General features: G+C 35.7%; 2 protein-coding genes across 2 annotated transcripts; both read right to left on the bottom strand.

The window, feature by feature from the left end:
- Positions 1–4123: 4123 nt before the first annotated feature.
- Positions 4124–8273, bottom strand: LOC104095105 (metal tolerance protein C4-like). The gene is made up of 13 exons (XM_033655820.2): positions 7051–8273; positions 6907–6958; positions 6383–6515; positions 6244–6299; positions 5717–5831; positions 5563–5620; positions 5347–5465; positions 5121–5240; positions 4936–5037; positions 4760–4832; positions 4613–4680; positions 4463–4523; positions 4124–4337 (listed from the first exon to the last, which is right to left on the bottom strand). The coding sequence occupies exons 1-13, from the start codon at positions 7391–7393 to the stop codon at positions 4219–4221; spliced, it is 1419 nt and encodes a 472-aa protein (XP_033511711.2). The 5' UTR covers positions 7394–8273; the 3' UTR covers positions 4124–4218.
- Positions 8274–9953: 1680 nt separating this feature from the next.
- LOC104095104 (mannosyl-oligosaccharide 1,2-alpha-mannosidase MNS1-like) lies at positions 9954–21125 on the bottom strand. The gene is made up of 14 exons (XM_009601152.4): positions 20693–21125; positions 20488–20535; positions 18989–19183; positions 16805–16917; positions 16345–16410; positions 16059–16230; positions 15482–15571; positions 15220–15344; positions 14901–14966; positions 13123–13231; positions 12935–13033; positions 11959–12039; positions 11689–11859; positions 9954–10701 (listed from the first exon to the last, which is right to left on the bottom strand). Exons 1-14 carry the CDS (start codon positions 20843–20845, stop codon positions 10450–10452), a joined length of 1740 nt encoding a protein of 579 aa, XP_009599447.1. The 5' UTR covers positions 20846–21125; the 3' UTR covers positions 9954–10449.
- Positions 21126–23670: the final 2545 nt, after the last annotated feature.

The following is a 23670-nucleotide window of genomic DNA, read 5'->3' as shown; positions in this document are numbered from 1 at the left end:
AATTACACCCAAATCAAACTGTGTAATTACACCCAAATCCAATTCATAGGTGGTTTTCCAAACAGGCTCTAAATCTATTTGTGACTTTATTTAGTTTTTGTGGCGAGGTTAGTGGGCACAAAAGCTAATAATAAACAAATTAGCTTTTGTGGCGACTTAAGAGATCGTCGCATAATGTTGTCACTAAAAACCTTATTTCCTGTAGTGCTAGCTCATCAACTTCACTCATTAGTGCTATCACAACTTCTTCACCTGCCAAGATATAACTTCATTTGCTAATATACAACCCAAAAGGGAAAAAAACATAGGAAATCATAAACTTAGGGATTAATTTCCAGTGGTTAACATATGCTTTACATATACTTTGTTCTTGACCTCTTTCTCCGTAATTATGGATAATATTCCGGGTCGTTCATAAATATCTATTCCTTATAATAAATAATAAATCTTCATGTATCCAATGGATATTTGAAGTATTGTCTCTTCCTTAAAAATGTCCTCAATATAATAATGATATAAAAATTACTAATTGGATGAAAATCATATGTCTGCATATCTCCTATATTTGTTTTTCTCACGCGAGGGCAGATGTATATGGAATAAAATCCAAGATAACGACTATAATAAAATGTGCAAGTGACGGGGACTAGAATAAACATAGATTAAGAATGTTTACAACAACTAAAATAGTGTAATTTTACACTCACTGACTTAAAACAATAGATTCATCTCGAAATCTCCGGAGCCACTCACTCTCTTTCTAACTACAAAATGTGTACATATTCGATGGCGTAAGATATTACACCATGAATGTCTCATGCATTGCCCTGCACCTCAAAACATGGTAATTTCTGGGTCTTTCCTAACAGGAAATTTTGTGGTACCCCAATTTGAATAATACACATTTCAGACACATGTTTTGAGTTTTGATACACACTTAATTGACAATGAAAAATCTCTTTACAGTGTAATTTAAGTTACTTTCATTTTTTTCAGGTTAATCAATCCTTATAATATACAGTTACATGTAAGTGCCTTTTAAGGAACCTGGTCTATAAATAATTTAATCATCGAACTTGTCTATTAATTATTCAACAATTTTATGCGCGTACTGAACCAATTCATGTGTATCTCACAGCATCTTGGTAAAAATAGCATGTTTAGTTTATTAGTCATTACAGTTAGATCTTAATTTCCCATATATATATATATATATATATATATATATATATATATATATATATATACACACTACATGACATTTCTCGTAATAGAAAGTTTGATATTCTTTTTAAATAAACAAAAGTTACTACATAAGTACACCACCGAGAATGTCACGACCCAATTCACCTATAGGTCATGATGGCGCCCAACACTATAGCTAGGCAAGCCAACTAATAAATTAAACATATATCGATAAAAATTTAAATCCAAAAAAAAAATTATAAGACACCAAATTCTACCAATGTGTGTGCCAAGACCTGGTGTCACAAGTGTACGAGCATCTAGTAGATTATACAAAACCTCTAATACTGTCTGAAATAAAAATAGACAGAATGAAAAATACAAGGAGAGACAATAGTAGCTGCAGAACGGCACAGAAAGGCAGCTCACCACTATGCCCCTGGATAACGTGGGTGTAAGACGATAGCCCCCCACTAGTACTTGCCTCAGGTCATGCACAAAAAGTGCAGCAAGTGTAGTATGAGTACGTATACAACGTGTACCCAGTAAGTATCAAGTCTAATCTCGAAGTGGTAGAGACGAGATGGCCGACTTTGACACTCACTATGGGTCAATAATAATGATAAAAGTAAAACTAGAATATCTAAATCAGCATGATTCATAGAATTTACAATAATCTATTTAACCAACAGAAATAATCAAATTCCTTCGATTGCAACAATTCTCAATATATTAACTAAATTCCTTCAATTCAAATAATTTTCAATTTATCAATTAATCTCATTTACACGAATAACCAATAATTCCTTAGCAAGCAGAAATAATAATTCTTTAAATTCCAAAGATCCTCCAATTTATCAATTAGCTTCGCAAGCTGAATAACTATCAAGTATCATGTAATTATTATTATTAAGCACGATTTCTGCCGAGGTCGTACGGCCCGATCCAGAGTTTCGTGTACACTGTCGAGGGACGTGCGGCACGATCCATAGATGCATCTATCATGCCGAGGCGTTCGGCCCGCTCCACAAGAAAGGAGGACATTTTCTTATGTACCTCCGGAATGAGAGTATATTTATTATAAGATAAATTCAAGAGGAAGAACAATTTCTCTTAACAAATTAATTAATTTAAACAGAAAAATCAAGTATATGAGGTTTCCATCCTTTAATATTTTTTTATCTAACAATTCATAATATATATATATATATATATATATATATATATATATATATATATATATATATATATATATATATCAAATAATATTAATTAAATAAAGAATATAATTTACACAAGTAATTCACGCTTTGAGTCCTAAACTACCCGAACTTTAGCATTAATAGTAGCTACGCACGGACTATCGTCACCTCGTACCTACGTAGCCCCTACAATTAGCAATAATTATTTAATTTTAATCACCTATGAGGTAATTTCCCCCTCACAAGATTAGACAAGAGACTTACCTCGTCTTGCTCCAATTTAATCCACTAGAAGGCCTTTTCCACGATTATCCAACTCTGTCTGGCTCGAATCTAGCCAAAATAATTCGATACAATCACTAAAAATTATAGGAATCAATTCTATAAGAAAATACTACATTTTTAATAAAAATTCCGAAATTAATTAAAACTTTGTCTGTGGGGCCCACATCTCGGAATCCGGCGAAAATTATGAAATATGAATGCCCACTCAGCCATGAGTCTACCCATACCAAAATCACTAAATTCTGATAACAATTCGGCCCTCAAATCCTCAAATCTATCCAAGAGGATTTTCAAACCTTTCCAACTCAATTCACCAATTAAATGATAAAAATAGTGATGGATTCGGGTAATTTAACCAATATTGAGTTAAGAACACTTACCTCGTTGTTTTCTCTGAAAATCTCTCAAAAATCGCATAAATTCGAGCTCCAAATCGTTAAAAATGGAAAATCTTAAACTCTCTGCCCAGTAATTTCTTCTACGCGATCGCGAACTTCCTCACGCGATCGCGTAGCACAAAATTTTCTGCCCAGAAAATAACTCTACGCGATCGCATCAAGTCCCACGCGATCGCGATGCACAAGGTTCCGACTCTACGCGATCGCATTCCTCTTCACGCGATCGCGTAGCACAAACGCGTGGCCCAGCTTCCTCTCAAGTTTTCCCTACGCGATCGCAAACAATGACACGCGATCGCGATGCACACACTGGCCCAACCTACGCGATCGCGGACGTGTCCACACGATCGCAGAGAACAAATTCCCAGCTGCCCAAATTAAGCCTACGCGATCGCAACCCCATTCACGCGATCGCGTATAAGGAAATCAGAAGAAAATTTCCAGCAGCTATCAGCAATGTTCCAAAAGCCAAAAATGATTCGTTAGCCGTCCGAAACTCACCCGAGCCCCTCAGGACCTCAACCAATTATACCAACAAGTCCTAAAACATCATACGAACTTAATCGGAACCTCAAATCACACCAAACAACGCTAAAATCACGAATCATCCTCCAATTCAAGCTTAATAAAACTTAAGATTTCCAACTTCTACATTCGGTACCGGAACCTATCAAATCAAGTCCGATTGACCTCAAATTTTGCACACAAGTCACAAATGACATAACGGAGCTATGTAAATTTTTGGAACTGGATTCCGACCCCGATATCAAAAAGTCAACTCCCCGGTCAAACTTCCAAACTTAAATTCTTGTTTTAGCCATTTCAAGCCTAATTTCACTACGGACTTCCAAATAAAATTTTGATCACGCAACTAAGTCCAAAATCACCTTACGGAGCTGTTAGAATCGTCAAAATTCTATTCCGAGGTCGTTTTCTCAAAAATGTTGACCGAAGTTAAACTTGGCATTTTAAAGCCAACATAAGGAACCAAGTGTTCCGATTTCAACCCAAACACTTCCAAATCCCGAACCAACCATCCTCGCAAGTCATAAATCATTAAAAGCACATACGAAAAGTTTTATTTTAGGGAACGGGGTTCTAAAAGTGAAAATGACTGGTTGGGTCATTACACACATTTGATAACATGCTCAAGGGTTAAGTGAACTATGTGCCTCAATGTCTACATGCTTAATACCGGGAACTATTTCCTGGATTTCCTGTTCTAGCCAATCAACTTCACTCCCTAGTGCTGTCACAACTTCTTCACCTGCCAACATATAAATTCCATGAGTTTGTTAACATATATATGGTGTCTAAAATTCTTACCAAAGTCAACAAGAAAAAGAAAAGGAACTCTGGAAATCACAATAAAGCCTTCGGAAATGTTTATACCATAATGTGACATGACTTGCAATATCGCTGCATCATCCTTCTGCTTTGAAGCCTCTCGAAGCTATACATATATCACAAACTGTAAAGATACTAATATTATCATTACAAAGGGGATATCTTGCATTAATCCATGGTTAATAAATTAATAACCTGTTTAGCCCACTCGTGGCGCCCGGCTCTGTCGAGATAATTTTGTACCAGCACCACACCATTGAAATCTGCAATATAAATTTATAGAGATTGATGTTCTAAGAAAGAAGCTGATGAATTAAGGAAGCACCAGATTCAATTAATCACCTATCTCAGCCTTAAACGTAAAGAACCCAGGTCCAATCACCTCACTTTTGCAATCATAAACAGAATCAACAACCTGCAGTGGCAAGAATATTAATTTCAGATACTTTAGTTAATTAAGCAACCAGATTAATTAGGAAATCAAGAAGAGTGATATTTTCCAGAAAAGACAGACGTACTGGATCATTTTCCAAAAACTGAAGAACCTTTTTCATGTCTTTGTCATCAATTGCTCTACCAATTAAAGCATGGCGATTTCTCTGAATCAAGAATACAGCAACCTGCATTTCAAATAAGCCAGAGTTTTTCTTTAGTATACCCAAAAGAAGTGCCAAATAAGTGTATAGGCCGCCGGCTCACATACCATTCCAAGAAGGTTGTCCACAACAATGGAACCAATTGGATCATAAATTGGATTTCCTGTGACATTCACTGCAACCAAGGATGCACCCACAATGACGAGGCCTGCAACTGAAGCACCATCCTACAAATTGAAGTCTGAAGACACCAAATCACGCATCACTAACTACAACTTGACACATACGAGTAGCTAGGAATTAATTATGTCCAATAAAAAACATGTCTTTTACCTCAGTCATAACAGCCACAGCTGTAGGATCATGACCACGCCAAATATACTCTCTCACTTTCATTCCTTCTGCAGCAGCGCCGTTTCTCACAGATTGTATTGCCACTACAAGCGAAACACCTAAATAGACCGCAAACTCAAATTGAGACAAATAACAACTATGAAAAGAATGAACATCTAATTCAGCTACATGCATGCGCTATTTATATTAATGTACCCTCTAAAATTAACGATCCACCAATCACCACAGCTGCGTATTCTAGATGTTCAGGGGGCTGAAGCAAATACATTGAGAAAAATGTTAATTTTTGTTGAAGTGACAACAAAGTGTTCTACAGACAATGAACTGCTTTATTTCAATGATAAATTACTTGAGAAGTCCACAGGTTTTGAAATCCGTTAACAATTGTAGTACCAGAACCAAGGCAAAAGATGCCAACTGCAGATATCAACGACCAGACAAAACGTTCCCTAAAGTAACCATATCTGAAGAAAAGAAAAGATTCATCAATAGGTTCACAAATTCCTATGTTTGATAAATTAATGAGATAACTTGCAAAGTTTTTCCACCATAAAATATATGGTGTAAACCTTTGAAAAGGGACCTTCATCCATTAGGAGGTAACAAACATGATTAAATTTCTCCTAATCTGTTAATATTGTTGTTATGAAGCCCTAGTAACCAAAAAAATAAGATGATGCGAAATGCAGTATGCATGGTATTGATCATTGGAATATTCACCAATTAATGATGATATATATAGAACTTCTTTTTCCATTGCATGGATATATACTGCAGTTACAAGAAGAATTAAGTGTGCTACATAGCCTACATCAATCAACAAGAGAAATGTAGAAATGATGGTGCATAATACGATGTCAAGGTGGTGACACTTACGGATGGGTTGAATCTGGCGCACGTTTAGAGCTATTTAAACCATATGCAAGAAGCACCTACAGGCATAGAAATTACAGTAATTAACAAACTCAATGTTCCTGGTTTGATCAATGAATTATACCAAGTGTACAATTAATACCTGATTTGCAATATCCGCAACTGAATGCAGAGCTTCAGCCAGCATGACGTGACTGGAGGTGGCTAACCAGACCCCAAGCTTTAGGGAAAGAACAAGAAAATTGCACCTTAAAGCTGTTGTGACAGCTCGCTGACTACAAACAAATATTAGGAATGCAAATGAAGGAATATAAATATAGACACTAGGACTTCATTAGATCTTATCTAGAACATTCTCGTGAATATGATAGTTTTTTCTTTCAAACTAACTTTTCAACCATTAAATTTTATATGATATGCGATTCTGGTAAACACCATAGGAAGTGAACACTACCGGAACTATTCAAATAGTTTTCGATCTTTCTAACTTAGCCCATATTAACTCGCATGGAGCATATATGCTTAACTTTTTGGAATTAATTAACGAAAATGGAGGTCAAACTTTACAAATTGGAATAATATTGGGGATGTACGACTAATATAAGCGATACAAAAAGCAAAGGATACGAAGAGGAAATTATAGTATAAACTACAGGCGTTACTTACCCATGATCATCAAAATCAACGGTCTTTATCTTCTTAGATCTAGTGAAGAAACCTGCAAATTAATGTCCTTTATATTAGCTAGTAAAGATGCCAATACTATAAATGGGATGAATTACAGCATTATATTGACGGGAAGAAACTCACCACGACAGAAAAGGAGGTGACAGCTACTACTTTTTCTGGAAACGGACGACAGAAGAATATTGCTGTTTGGTGAAGAATTGACCTGCTGGAATACACCATGGCCTCCAATGAAAGAAAGCGCATTGCCGTGAAATAATCTGTGTTTAAAAGCATTGAAATGAGGTTGAGGATCTTCGTTCTTTATGTCACAATAATAATAATAATAATAATAATAATAATAATAATAATAATAATAATAATAATAATAATAATGATGTTGGGAGAGAAGTGTGTAGAAGGAGCCCGCGGAAAAGCATCGATAACGATGGCGAAGGAAAGAAAGAAAACGAGGGTGAGTAGCCATGACAGAACAAGTGTTACTGCAATTACTGTATCAGAGATAGAGCCAATATTTGATCAAAAGAGGTAAAAGGACACGTACGGATAGACTATCCATTATCAAAGGGCATGTAGAAGCTTAAGTATAAGCAAGGCCAATTACGTACTATTCACGCGGTGAGCGCACTGCGAACTATTCTCTCGCCCGCCTTTTTACTACAAAATACAGTGTGATCCATCGCCGCACATATAATGGCATGCGCCATTTTCGGACGGGTGCCTTGTCCTAATTAAGGCTCTCTATTTGTTGGATTGCTAGTATATATATATATATATATGATCATCAGTTTAATAATGTTCGTTTCGGTTCAGTCAGTTTTTAAAGTGTTGACACCCTTAGCTTGCAGTATCAACACAACACTCAAATTCTCTTTCTTCCTTCATTTTCTCGCTTCTTCATCTTTTCGTCTCTAATATGGCTGGGTTTTTTTCTTTGTTAATTCTTGTTTCTGTTTTCATGTGATACAAAGATCAAAATCTCTAATTTTCAAAGTCAATTGGAACATTGACTCCTCAATTTTTTGTCATATATGCATTTAGAAATTATTTTGACAATATTATACATCACATTTTATTTTTATCATAACAACATTTGCAAAATGTTTGAAACTCCGTGGCTCCTAAAACACTGTTACTGATAGTACCATAACAGATGAACTACTAATATCAAACGAACATTTAAGTAGTTGCAGGCAATTGGAAGCCAGCACTCGTGAAACATATACTAATAACAGAGACTTTCTTGCCACTTGTGCCACCAATCTTATGTTCATATCATTCACTTAATAGTAAATTAAATGATACTATATAAAAGCAGGAGTATAAAATAAAAATGATATTTGATGCAATACCTTACTAATTTAAATGCTTTAAACATACTAAAAAAGCAGCCCGGTGCATTAAGCTCCCGCTATGCGGTCTAGGGAAGGGCCGGACCACAAGAGTTTATCGTACGCAGTCTTACCCTGCATTTCTGTAAGAGGCTATTTAAACGGCTCGAACCCGTAACCTCCTGATCACATGACAACAACTTTTAACATACTAAGATAATTGAAAATCGTATGTTTTCTTGTTAAAAGCAAAGTTGTACCAACAACAAACCGATACCAAAGTCAAATTAAGAGAAATGAAATTGTTCTAAAAGGACTAATCATTAAACATAAATAAATTAACCAAATAAAGTATGGTATATAATTTTTTTCTAAACGACTTGCTGAGCCTAACCAGTGAAATCTCCAGTACTTCTATGTAACGAAAAAGACGTACTCCCTCTATTCCATTTTCCGTTTTAGTCCATGAATAGCACATTTATATATTTCAAAGACAATTAAGAGTTTTTGGCTAAAATCATCCCTCAACTATGGCTCAAAACTAGAATACATCCTTGTGTAATAATAGTGAACAAAAAATATCCCTTAGCTATCCAAAAAAAAAGCAAGAATCATCTTTCCGTTAATTCCCGTTAAGAAACTAACAGTTGCAACCAAAACATGTGTCAAGCACGTGACTTCCCCCCCCCCCAAAAAAAAATCTCACTCCTTCCCGATCATCTCGTCTTCATCCTTCACCAAAGCTTAGGCTTCTAAAACTTGAATTTTAATTTCTTTGAATATAATAAATATTAAAATAATAAATATTTATATTAAACAAAAGACTTACTAGAATTTTGTAAATTCAGTAATATCAGTATAAGTTAATGTAAAAGCTATTGTATATGATATTATCGAATGCTTAAAGATGTGTAATATCAATAATACCATAGTTGGTGTGGATGATTGGCCATTTAAACTTTGAGCCAACACTTTCCTATTGTTTCTTATGCTTCAACCCACATGATCTGTTGCTTTTAAGAATGAGGAAGATGTTTAGTTTGAGAAATAGAAAAAATATTACTCCATAGAATGGGAAAAGCCAAAACTTTTTCGATGGCTATTGTTGCTTTTATCTTGTTTGTGATGTGTGGGAAGATACGTAACTTTGGTCGTAAAATAGTAATTGTCAAGTGGGTTCAAATAAAATATTTATACAAAATTTACACAACTTTAATCCTAATTTATACATATATACAGTATTATTTTTTGATGAAGCGAGTTCAGTTGAACCCGCTAGCCACCACGTGGGTGGAGAATAGCCCTAGCTTCAATTCTTGTTCAAGAAAATAACTTATCTTGTTGCTCTAGTTATTTTATGAAGTTAAACGTAGAATGTATAGCTTTTGAAGCCTTAGTTTCACTGAATATGGAAGAGCGGGATAGCTTCGGGAGGGATAGAATCAGGAGTGAAGGGGGATTTGGGGGGGGGGGGGTAAGAAATTAACAGAAGGAATTCTTGCCATTTTTTGAATAGTTAAGGGATATTTTTTGTTCACTATTATTACACAAGGATATACCCTAGTTTTGAGCCATAGTTGAAGGATGATTTTTGCCAAAAACTCAACAATTAACTGAAACTTCTTATTTTACTTTTAATGACATGCTTTTAACATGTTTAAAGCCGCAAACTCCGTGTCCAATCAAATACAGGTATATAAAAATGAGTATCAGATATAACTGAAACACACAGTGTCACAGAGATCGCAAATTCACAAATTCAGATACATATAACTTTACACACGTCAATTCTCAGGGGTAGTACAACACAAACCCAGCCCCAACGTCAAAGAAAAAAACTCAGGAACACAAATGTCATATTTTGTGCCCATTGAAATGAGTTTTTGCTTTCTAAGGGAAAAATTAGGTGCGACTAGCAATTTGCTCATCAAGCCCAAAAATGTGGAGCTGCCGGCAAAAATTGCAATCTCCTATAATACACGCCAGTTTAAGAAGCGAATCTTAAAGTAGCTAAGCTAAGCTACATAAAACTACTGCTCCATGTGGTGCATTTAATAAGCTACAGAATATAGCAATACACCCAGCCAATCTGGAGTTAACAGAGTGCAGATCCTTCTTTTACCTCAGATGCAAGTTTCATGAGGCACTCCACTTGGTCATTGAATCCCATTATAGTTTATCAACAGCTTGATTAATGATTAATGCGAAATCGACCTTCTTTCCTGGTTCGTGATTGCCTATCTGATTCTTGCCGTCCACCTGAACCTCCAGAACTCATAGCATGATCATTCCGGGTAACAATTTTTATGGGGTGGGCTTCTGTGTTAAAAACCCACTCATCTAGGGATATTACTGATGAGGGTGAAAAAAGAAGATAGAGATATTTAAGAGTCTCCGCAAGAAAGAAGCTTTGCATCATATTGTCTTTGACACCAGTGTTGACCTGGGAAAACCCAAAAAAAAAAGCGTTAAAAGAGAGGTCAACAATGATACTGAATATGAAATTAAAACCTTCCCTTCACAACCAAATTTAGTGATATATGTCCCTATTGAACACGAAAAAGCAGTCATACCGACAAATTACAAGCACAAAACCCTGAGTTCTAGAGGTTCCCGACAAACTTTTGACAGCTGCCCATGAAGACCAGTCGACGTGATAAAAGTTAGCAATTATGTATGCTAAAGTTAGTCACAACAACTTAATTATACATTCTCTGAAACTCGACACCTTGTATTTCAAAATCCCTCCACTTCATTTTTATCTTCACAATTTGCTTTATAACTGGAAAGAAACATTGGGCTACGAGGAACGGAGTCAAGTTTTTGCTGTCCCAGGACAAATTTAGCTTCAAATAGGAGAAGATGCAATAGAAATATTGAGAGCATCCATAGAACAAAAAAGGGTAGCTCTGAAGTTGAGCTTCTAGTAGGAGAAGATAAAGATCAGGGGCAGCAATTAAAAAAAGGGGGGGCTCACTAGCCAATGTTGCTCTTTGTGTACAATTATGTAATGGACGGATGGGCTGACAGAGGTACACCTTTTCAAACGTTACATACTTTCATACTTCACTAATTATAGAAGGTTGCTCAATAAATCAAATTGGAGAAACCTACCTGTAATTAGAGTGCTGTAAAACCCAAAAAAGAAAACTGAAGTTTAGAAGCGAGCTGGTGTTTACAAGGTGAAGGAGAGAGAAAACACCAAGTAGGAGCACCAGGTTTTCCATCAAACAATAGCATAAAAATAACATTCATGTATGTATATCCCAATTATCAATATCAAAATCCAAAAAAGAGTGTATTTCATGAGTTTTTTAACAAAGAACACGGGAAATATTATTAAAGATGCAGCATTTGAAGGCATTTAAAGAAAGAAGATAATGGAGGTGTAGGTACTATCCAAAGTTGAAAGAATTGAGTTTGTCCTTACATCTTTAAGTCCAACATATCCAGATTCTATCCTTGAATTCTTTTCAAATGCTTGAAATATGTTCCAACCCCACTCTTGGTATGTCTTGTTTCCTGTTAAACGCCAGAGGTAAAACAGCGACTCAACTGTCTCTGGCCTTAATATATTCCATGATGTGCCCACACTCATGTCCTGAAGAGCATTAAATAGGATGAACAATTTAAATAAGTTATCACCATAAGCAAACAACAAAAACAAACATCACCATGAACTAAAATGAAAAAAACTGACTTGGCCGGCATTAAAAAAATAGTTCTCTCCTGCCAGTTTTGTAGGTGTTGACTGGTAAAAGTTATAGCAAGTCCAAGCAAGCTGCAAGAGAAGGTTAAGATATTCAGCAAAAAAGCAATACTAGAACTTTCTGGCAACAAGAAACAGCACTGCAGTCACTAAAAGCTCCTATGGAATGAACCACTGATCCTCTGGGCCTTCCCATCATGTGAAAGGGAAACCTATAGATGAAAGGCAAGTCAAATCATAGAGGCAAGCACAATCTAAAGACCAACACTCAGCCCCCTAACACATTCATGAGTCACTAACACTTGTTTCTTATCCCACACTTCACCTTTCAGCACCCCCAGCTAACTATAACAGCCAACGAAAGCGAACATCTGGTGGTAGGAGAGCATTGCCCACAGCCCACCATCGCTAATGCTCAAAAGTTGAAATAAAACCTAAAACTTTTTTCGACAGAGACCACTTCTCAAATCAATTAATCAATTAACTAAACATCAAACCTAAACTAGTAAAGAGTTGATTATATGAATTCTCTGTATCCATTATGCTCTACTTAAACCCATTTCATTCCAATAATAAATAAGGGTTCAGTAATACTATCAGGGGTTCACTAAAACTAGATGTTCTCTAAATCTCACACTTATAGTTAAACAATTACACAAAACTTCAACCAAAATAAAAAGGAGCAACAGCAAACATGAGAACTCTATGGATCTTTAATCCCAATTAGTTGGTATTGCTTATATGGATCCTTTCTTGTGTATTGTTTTTAGCTACATCCACATTTAACTCCGAGAAGTATAGGTCTTTTGACGCAATTTTCCTCCATATGACTGTAGATATACCTCTTTCTTATTATCACTTTCAATCAACATAGTGGCACACATACGAATTAGGGCATATGGAGATCATTTCGCAAATAGGAACCTAAAATCACATTCCGCAATGATGCTCTGCAAGTTAAAAATACCTCCTCAGCCAGTGATAAGAACTTCTGAGCCTCATTAGGGCTATAACCAGATGATCCTAAAGCTAACATCCCAGGAGCAAAGCATGCAAGTTCATCCATCTGCAGAAAATCCAAAAGGGTAAATAAAACAAAGTCAAGAATTAACACATCTCAGACTCCCCAAATATGTGTAAATGCCTATACATCACCTTGTCATTTAAAGAACTTCCCATCTTCTCGCAAATATATGCAAAAGACGAAGGAGTCGTTCTCCGAACCAAGCTTAAAAGACCTTTCATTGATGTCTCCCACATTTTCCTGCTTGCAAAATTAGTGGAAGAATTATATTGAGGAACACAGAGGAATGCAAAATTTTGTAAAAGAAACATAAAAAGGTTAAACAAAATCACTTCATATTTTTTCAAGTCTCAGAAAGGCTTTATGCATCAAACATATTTTTTTCTTTTCCACATCACAGATCCATTTTTGTTCTAGCTAAGCACTTATACCACAACCTTTCCACTATAACCAATTTCATCTTCCTGCATTCTAGCACCAGAAAAGGAAAAGTATTCAAGGGAAAGACCAACCACTTATAACAAATTCCACTAGTACTCACAGTTCTTAGATCTGAAATTTCAAGTTCAAACTCTCGTCAAATACCACTGTAAAATTTAGTTAAAGCTTCTAATTAGAGAAAGAGTCTTAGGAGCATAAATGAGTTTAATACTCCAGCTACCCCACTTTGACTACTCCTAATGTGTCTGGCGAGAAAATTAATAAAAAGTTTTTGAAGCTTAGAACAAGTAAAAAATATATGTGAGAATAGTATAAATATGCCATAGAAAGATTTATCAAAAAAATTAAATGTAAAGCAGCAACCATGCAAGCTGGCCTGGACAACACCATCCTTAAAGAAAATGTATATCCAATGTGCATTATCCAATGTGCTTCCACAGAACCTCGTAAAGTGATGGAATAAATGCAACAATAACAAACCCAGTGAATTTCCACAAGTGGGGTTTGGGTAGGGTAGTGTGTATGCAGACCTTACCTCTACCCTGAGAGGGCAGAGGGACTCTTTTCGATAAACCCTTGGCTAAAGAAACGATGAAAAGAAGCAGTGGCAATAAACAGTAACAACATCAAGATATTAAGAAAATTGAAGTGAAAGATAGCAATCAAACAATAGGTAGCAATAGCAATCTAAGAATAAAAAGATATCATACTAACACTAATAATATCGGCATGGGAAAGAAAAAGGAAAATGCTCGACTACCTACTAACCTTCTACCCTAATTCTCGACCGCCACACCCTCCTATCAAGGGTCATGTCCTCGGTAAGCTTAAGTTGCGTCATGTCCTGCCTAATCACCTCTCCCCAATACTTCTTTGGCCTGCCTCTACCTCTCCTCATACCCACCAAGGCCTCTCCCCAATACTTCTTTTGTCTGCCTCTACCTCTCCTCGTACCCACCAAGGCCAACCTCTCACATCTCCTAACTGTTTGGCTCACCACTAAAAAGACCAAAAAGAATCAAGCCCGCACGTGAGGAGCGAGTTAAAACATAATTAAGTTTATTCAGGCCTGACTGAAATATCATCAAAAATTCTCAACTAGTTTCGATTGAGGCGTATTTGCTGTTGTTGTAAGTATATAGCTCTGATTTTATGTATTCACAGTGACACCATATCTCATTTCCATCAGTTTTTTATCCTCAGTGCAAAATTTTTTTCCTTGTTCTAGGATTTCTTACTTGAAATTCTAAAATGCTCCAAATATGTAAACATTGTCAACGAATATTTCTATGCATTCCCGCAACACATGATCAGATTTGATTTCAGGCTGAGGAAGTGTTTAAGCATTAAAATATGCACTTAGACCTACATGAACCATCAAGTGAAACACCGGATGGACTGAATTGAAGCTTTAAAAGGACAACAATATCTGAAGCGAAACAGACAGAAGTGAACTTAAGCTGCTTACCTATAATGACTCACAGCAGCAGTTCTGTTTCCTTGTATCCAGACCTTGAGTAAATATTCATAAAAGCTGAAACAAAAAAATCTTTTACTAACTTTTCATATGAAAAGAAAACATGGAAGCTCTAAATGCCAATTCACAAATGCATAGGATAAAGGCTCTCCCCCTCTTTTTTTCTTTTGGGGATAAATACTCCTACTCAATCAGGTTTTCACAGGCATCATTCTAGAATGGACAAAAAAAAAAGGGCAGCCCGGTGCACTAAGCTCCCGATATGCGCGGGGTCCGGGGAAGCAAGAATGGACAAACGATGGTCATTTACCTGTCGCCCATTGCCCCAAATGTTATAGTTGAGTATGATGTTGTGCCTTTATGTGGATTAATGTATATTGGAAGCAAACCATCCTCTGGAAAAGTTTTGTTAAGTTCCAAGATAACATTCTCCACCTGAAATAAGACAGATTGACCCAAGTCTGTAGCTTAATCAATTTTACACAATACCAATTTTCATATCATAGTTTCAAGTTGTAGTTTTATGAGAATATGAACGTAGTTTGTATTTTAAGAAATTTTCTCAGGCATACCTTTTGTTGATATTTTGGGTCTCCTGTCCTCTGCGAAAGAGCAATAAACTCAAGCTGCTCAGTACCAGAATCTGCCAGGATACTATCACCCTGAGAGCAAAGAGCACAATAATTTCAAAAAAATGCACAAACCACCTCTGGAAAAATACAATCTATAGAAACTATAAGCATTATTGACAAGTTCCAGGAGAAAGATCACTATTAGATCAGTCAATATGTTTGTTAAATGGGTAAGAATACAAGTTCTTTGAAAAGAAAGGGGGGAGGTGAATGCAGGGAAAAGAGCAAAAGAACAAAGAGAAGCAAACTAAATGTTCTTTGAATATATTGTAAGGAAACTTAAAGAGAGGATTCTTCTTCAGAAACCTCCCAATAGATATATACTTTCTCCTATGTCGGGCTCCCTCCACAATCTTCAGGGAACGAATCAGGAACCAAATCTAATAACTTGTCACATACAGTATTAATCACATCCACCCTTCTGGGATAACTGATCCCTCCATCCTCTTTGCCAGAAGATATTGGAGTAGTATCAACAGGGGGGGATTAACTGCAATTTATTAGAGTTCAAACTTACCCCTGTCCACCCAGGGTTATGTGGATTCCCATGAGCCAAGTTGATAGTGTTGTAAGGGATTCCAGATTCTGTATTCCATGCGGGCAACAATCTGTCAGCAATGTCTTGAGCCTTATCAAGGAAAAGCTTATCACCAGATAGATCATACGTACTAAGAAGCCCACCTACAACCCTGAGTTGTTGAAAAACATAATTAATCATACAAGAATCATGGTGCTATATCATTGAAGCTGAGAAAGGATAACGAAAACTCATAAAAAACTCATATTAAACCTTATAAAGCAACCTTATGGTTGTCTCAAAAACACTTGCATCATAGTTCTTGTTGAAATCCAAGGAGTTCGCAACCCATCTGCCATCAGTAAAGTGTTAGCCACTATTAGCCACGTGGAATAATTCATTGAAAACAATTACATGTGGAAAGTTTGAATACCTAACATACTGCATCATTTGCAAAAACTATCCAATAGATTAGAGAAAATATGCTTAATAACGAGAAGGAAGCTGGAAGTGATAAAATTAACACTTCAACGTCTGGCAACGGTCAGATGCAAGGCATCAAATCCATAAATGAATGAAACAGCAATCTTGCAGTTGCATTTTAACTTTAAATTAGTGAAAACACACAGTGTCTTGCATTTGATAATTTTCACTATATTTAGTTTAACATTTTTCTCTTGTCTGCGGACAAAACAAGTACCATAAGTAATACATATGATTCTAGAAGAGGAAGAGAATAAACTCACTCTCTAGCTCTCTGAAACTGCTCATCCAGGCCCATGATATATAGTGTGTCAAGAGAATCTATTAAGGTTGCTCCAAGACCACCAAAACTGTCAACACCATTCTTTGACTGCGGCTGAGATTGGACATTTTCAGCATAATTATTAAATAATTTTGCACAAGTGCAGTAAAGAAGTAATGTAAATCGTACGACAAGCACAAAGCAGAAACCAACTGCAGAATCAAGGCAAGTTTATCAACTTCTAAAAATATTCAATTTTAAACGAAATAAAAAGGATATGTCCAACAGATTTCATGAAGTCATTTCCTTTCTGATTGTCAAGAAACTATAGTACATGATCAAAAGCCAATGTCTACAAATCAACAAGAATTAGTTACCCTATCCTACATATACCTTTTATTTTCCATAAATACAATCATTCAAGTCGGCCTCAAGGGTATGATAGGAACATTACTGAAGCTGCAAGGTATGAACTTTTGTGTCAATATTTTCTAGAATTGTGTGTTTAGACAGAAAAAGAAGAAAGAGAGTAGAATAAGATTGCATATGAAGGGATACTATATCCTGCTACCTATCAAAAAACATATCCTTCTATAGGTAAAAAAAATTGTTACATCATATCACCAAAGAAAGCGCTGATTATGTAAATTACAAAGACAGTTGCATCTTAATCTTCAAGGAAAAGTAAGAAAAGTGTCTTTCCATATACATATTGTTCTTAACACAAGTAGCAGCAAAGGTGGGCACAAAAAAATGTTTATCCATGTCCAAGTCCATATTTTCATGAACTTCTGAGCTAGACGACTTTTATCGATAACACTGTTCAGCATAAAGCAGACCAGTTTTGAGAAATACAACTCCACAGCCTAAACCCCAAACTTCCTCTAATTTTAAGTTGACATCAAAGCTTCTCTGGAAACTTGTCGCAGATGTACTTTTGTTTTAATTTTAAATCAACCAAATGTTAAGCAAAATCAGAACATTGAAGTTCTTCCGTTTAGGTAGCATAAAGGTGTCGGTATTTTAAAGCCCAAGCGCATTAACTTTGCAAGATGAAATTGTCATCCTCACTACCAGGACACTCACAATAATTCAGAAATATCTAGGGAATCATGTCAAAACATACCCTAGAAAAGAACAAATTAAAAGGCCAATTCTTAGCCATTTAATTGCTATTTCATAGTCATTTGCAATATCCAGAGCATCAAAACATGCTAAATCAATATACTTGGTCAGGATATATGAAGAAAAGAACATATACTCCTCCTGTCCCATTTTATGTGGCATTACTTCCTTTTTAGTCTATCCAGAGAAGAGTGAGACATTTTTGTAATTGCAAACAATTTACTCCTCGCAATAACGTTTTACGCTTACTGACATAACCTCTTAGGAACCCACTTAATATAAAAACTTTTTTTATTAGGAGATAGAAATAGTAAGTGATATATGGAACTCTTACAACCTTTTCTTTGGGAGGATAAGGTAACCTTTTTTTATCAGGAAGGTAAGGTAAGTTACCTCCTTTCATTTAGATGTTAATAGTAAAGGTCATTTTGGTATGTTGTATATATTTGTATTACGTGTAAAAAGTCTTCCTTATTTCTTAACTTTAATACCCAGTCAACCACTGGAACATGAAATGGGATGGAATGAGTAAAAACATAATAAACAAAAAGTTTGAATTTGTGTTACTTTTCTCAAAAGAAGAAGTGTATGTTACTAGGAATTGTAGAGAATCTCTACTGTTAGAAAACCCCAAACTATTGAAGGTTGACATGAAATGGGCCCAAATAGAGCAAACTATATCAAGATGATTTATATTTTTGAGGCGTAGTTTTTGTCATTGCTGCTGCAAACTAACCTACAGAATATTGTAACTGAAAAACTAGAGTGTCACATGCTTATCTAGTCAACAAAAGGTATAGCACTTAGGAAAATTAAATAACAAAGAAAGAAAAGGTAATGGAGAACGTCAATTGACAACTAACTCATTTAATTTTTAAATAGTTTTTTAAATTTACAACTAACTCATTTAATTAAGTAATTAACTAATCATCTATTATACCCCATTTCCCCTTAACACACAAAAAGGAAAAAGGCAACAAAACATGCGAAATCACAAGATACAACAAAAAAGGCAACATTAACAACACAAAAAAGAACTTATTCAAAGTAACATCCAAACCTGTAATTCATCATGACCCCATGCATATTTTTCATAAGAACTCCAAGCATGAAGCATAGCATCTTTCACTTTCTCCCTTCGCTGAGCATCAAGGATATTATCTGGTGAATCCATATTTTTTGCTGCATGACCACCTTTGCCACTAGATTTCATCTTTTCACCTGGCATGACTCGACCATTCTTCAAATCTTCCAGCTAAAACAGTATCCAAAATAAATGCAAACAAGTTGAGTATTTAAAATAAAAAGCTTGAATGCTATACTGCAAACAACAGAAGATGGGTAAACTGCGAAGCAAGCACACATGAAAATAATACTGGCATAAGTCATAACTAGCTATATCCATTCTTTGTGCTTCTTTTTCCAGAAAATATAAACCAAACCACCAAACTTTTAGACAAACAAGACGGACAAAGAAAGAAGTACATAGCACATAGATATTTTCATGAAGTTTCATTACACATAGATATATATATATATATATGTGTGTGTGTGTGTGTGTATAGAGTATTCTGTCCCATCATTTTAAGCCATTGGGTGTTGGTACTCTCAAGTCTACTTGAACACTCCTCCAGTTCTCCTTAACCCCAATGAGGAAGCATTCTACATGCCTCAGCGAGGACTTTTTGCTACCTACTGTTACCTCTCCCTTTAATGCTAAGGGAATAACACAAAAGGTGCTGACCTATGGTGCACTATAGGTAAATTGCGACATCTCGACTCTTACTCCATCCACCATCTCTTGTTTGGTCAGTCCATCGGCTAATCTTTACATCCTGGTTTGAGCTGAGCCAGATGTATCACCTTCTTAAGACTAATTTAGTTGGGTTCCTTTTCTGTTTGCCGGGTCGTAGCTCGACTTTTTCTGCTTTTTCATTTCCTATAATATCTAAACATGGTAAGATGGTCCTAAGCTTTAATGCCACAAATATTTTTTAAACTCCAAGCCCATTTATAGGGCCCAACACTGCAGTACTAGCCCTGAGCTAACTGAAGCAGATTGAGGTATTAAGCTCAGTGAAAGACAGAGAACTCTTCACTAGGCAAACCGAATTCAGTGTTGGGCAGTACTAGCCTTACTTAAGCAGATTGAGGTATTAAGTAGGTGTAAAGGTGGTACATGGTAGCTCTTCGCTAAGCGAACCAAATTCAGGCTTCATAACCAAGCTGGCCATATAAATCCCTCTAGACATTAATATTTTTCCCATATTAACACACAGATGTTAAATCTAACATGAATTAGTAAGTTTATCTTTTTCCCCCACTACAAGTAGTTAATCAGATTCTCAACCTCATCTAATTTGAAGAAGGAAGAACAGGAGGTAGCTCGAGTAATTACAACTTTGTACTGGCAGTCTGGCACACATTAAAAGACGCTCTAGCATACAGTCCCCCGACAAAGCAAGAAGAGGAATGGCAGCCACAAAAGAATTAAAGACAGTAGGCTGATTATTAAAATAAAAAATTCCACAGCTATAGATAATTCAGATAACCACTAACCAGATTTCGCAATTTCATCACTTCATCATTCAACTTAGAGATCTCTTCCTGCAAAAAAAAAAAAAACATAAAGAATATAGTTGTTTTGTAATTAAAGAACGCAACTTAAAAACTTTAATCCAAAATTAAACATGAATTCCACAAAGAAAATAATCAGAGAAAAAGGACGGTGAAAAAAAATTGGAAAATGAAAGAGAAGAAGAACCTGATGATCACGGACTAAAGTTTGTCGATCCCAAAAGAAGAAGGTGGCGAAAACAAAAACGATGAAGAGCAAAGCCAGACGCTTTGGCCGTTTCAGATAGTAAGCCGGATTAATGTACCTGAAAGTAGTGGAAGACGATCTACTCCTCGCCATTCCACCCAATTTATGAATATACCAAACAGAGTAAATCGAAGTGCAGATCGATCTTCCGATGCAGATTGAATAGATCGGGGAAGAGGAACGACCAAGAAGACCAAGACTACTGGACTTCCCAAAAGGAAACCTCGCCTAAATCTACAGGACGTTAATTAGGTAAAGACCCGTTCAGCCTTGGTAAAGAGTGAAAACGCGGTAATAATAGTACTCTTATCAATCATGCGCGGTCGGTGTAACATTGACTTGTCTTCCATTTAAGATTAGGCATCCCACCTTACCTAGGACTAACATACCAAGCTTTGTCTTCTCCCATCCATTTCTATCTTTTTCTTCGAATATATTTGGTCAATCCACGGTAAATATCTTTTCCTTTACTAAAAAAATTCTTTTAATCATACATTTTTTTAGAAAATATTTTCTTATGACAAATATTTATATGGATACATAGAAATAGGAGAGCATTAAAATGGGAGCAAGTTTAAGAAGGAATTTATATTAGAGAACAAATATAAACATAAATTTAAAAGTCGTATTTTGAATTTAACTATGATACATAATTACCTGCAATTTTTGTACCCCTAAAGAGTTGGAGAAAATAATGATATCCTTCAATTGCAATCAATTCAATATTGACCAATTAATCAATTAACTAGAAAAACAGACCAATTCATGTAATTAAAGCCTAGTATTAATGTAGCTTTGCAAATGCACCTTAAATTTCATTTAATAAGACGTTGGAAGAAGCTGAAGGATAAATAAATCAGTAAATTGATCGGGAAATTACCGCCCAAAGACCAGTAGCTCGTCTATGTGTATTACTTAATCCTCAAATTATTTTTATCGATGGAATAATATTTAAAAAGTAAGGCATTTGATATTGATATAGTATGTGTTTGTTACGTCATGCACAAAGATACTCATTGAACCAGTCGACGTTCTATGTATTATTATTTAATCCTCAAATTAACGCACTTCTTTTCAATAGTAAGGTGATTCATACTCAGATATATGTTATGTCATACTTCATAATGTCCAAAATACAAAAATTGTATTGTTTATCCATAATTTGAGACTTCCAAATGACGCAAAAAGAAAAAATATCTTAGTCCACTTATGGTCTATATTGATATAGTCAGTCCACAAGAAAATTGATTATTCTACATCCACATCATTGTGTTTGATATAAAAACCTTGAAACAGAAGCTGATATTTCATATATGACCGGCTTTCAGCACTCCCGCCCCCAACTCCATCGGAGAAAAAGAGAAAAGCATAAAGGCCATATTTTTCTTAAATTTGTTGTGAATGGACCATTTTTGTTGACGGATGGTGGTTAACTAAAGGTATATTAGCTTTCTCTTTTGCTAACAAAACCAAACCCATCTGGTTGAGAGTTCAAACTGCGAGATGCTAAGGATAAGAACTCGAGGGCAGGTTAAGTGAAGTGCTGAAGCAGACCCTCAATGAAAGAATGGTCCTTATGTTGTTCCAAATCAAACTACTAAACAAAATCTTCTCTTTGGACTAGCACAAATTCATCATGATGAAACATCACTATTTTCTGCGCCAGCAGAAACCATCTCTTGAGCCTCAAGATTTTCATTTTGGCATAACACAAATATCAAAAAAGTGCAAAAAATTGGTCTTACAACAGTTATGAGTGAATTACCTCAACCCCTCCATTAACTGATTGATTCTGCCCCAGTTGGAGTGTTGCCTTTGAAAGGTCCCTCAAAGTTCCATGTATTAACAAAATCATAGTAAAACATGAGTTTGCCCGTATCAGCAGTAACTAAACATAAATCGAAATCACGTCATGATATAACAGTCCAAGAAAAAAGGCTTTGAAGATATCATAAGAGGGTGCGGATGAGTTTATAGTGTATTGTGATATTTCAAGAGTTGGACTTGGGCGTATCCTAATGCAACATGACAAGGTTGTTGCTTATGCTTCAAGACAACTCAAGAAACTGCTGGCTAGGCGAACTAACAAATTAAACATAATCAACAAATTCAAATAGCAGAAAAATATAAATGAGTCCACATGAATAATAGCATAACAAATATTTATTTTTTGTTTTAAATCATAAGTCTCAATTTTTTTCTTAAACAATAAATTGGGAGTATGTGTTCAAACGCTTAATACGTAGTTTCGAGGGGAACAAGTTTTCGTGGACCTAAGCATGGTTTGCGTTAAATCTGCACACTTTTGCCATTTGATGGAAGGCTAGGATCTCACGTTTTTAACTATATTTCGCACTCTAATTACTACACTTTGATTGTATTTGAGCATAATTGTTAATACTTTGTACTTATTACGTATGTTATGTTGTGTAGGATGTGATTTCGAGTGAAGAAGCAAGTTTGAAGCTAAAATGGATGATTTAGAGCTTTGAAGTTTGAGTAGAAACCCAAAAAAATTAAGTCGGTATCGTGTTCGGGGCTCGAGGGCCAAGTCTTAATGTTAAAAATTGAGGGGGGGAAATTACTGTGGAAAAAATGCACTACCGCGCTGTCACGACCCCAAATTCCCTCCGTAGGATGTCGTGATGGCACCTAGTCTCTAAGACTAGGTAAGCCTATCAATGCGGAATAATAATAAATATCTGAAATAAATAAACTACAATTCAAACAATTTCAACTCCCAAAATCCGGTAGAAATAAGTCACAAGTTTTTAAGAATTTATTCTCAATGTCTTTATATGTCAAGGTCTAAATAAAATATAAGGAAGCAACATAAAATGATAGAAGGGGACTCCGGAGTCTGCGGACGCTGGCAGATATACCTCGAAGTCTCCATGCGCAAGTAACTCACTGACGTC

Source organism: Nicotiana tomentosiformis, unplaced genomic scaffold (assembly GCF_000390325.3).
Source record: "Nicotiana tomentosiformis unplaced genomic scaffold, ASM39032v3 Un00401, whole genome shotgun sequence".
Lineage (NCBI taxonomy): Eukaryota > Viridiplantae > Streptophyta > Magnoliopsida > Solanales > Solanaceae > Nicotiana > Nicotiana tomentosiformis.
The sequence above is the reverse complement of the archived record's forward strand: the minus strand, read 5'-3'. Positions and strand labels throughout refer to the sequence as shown.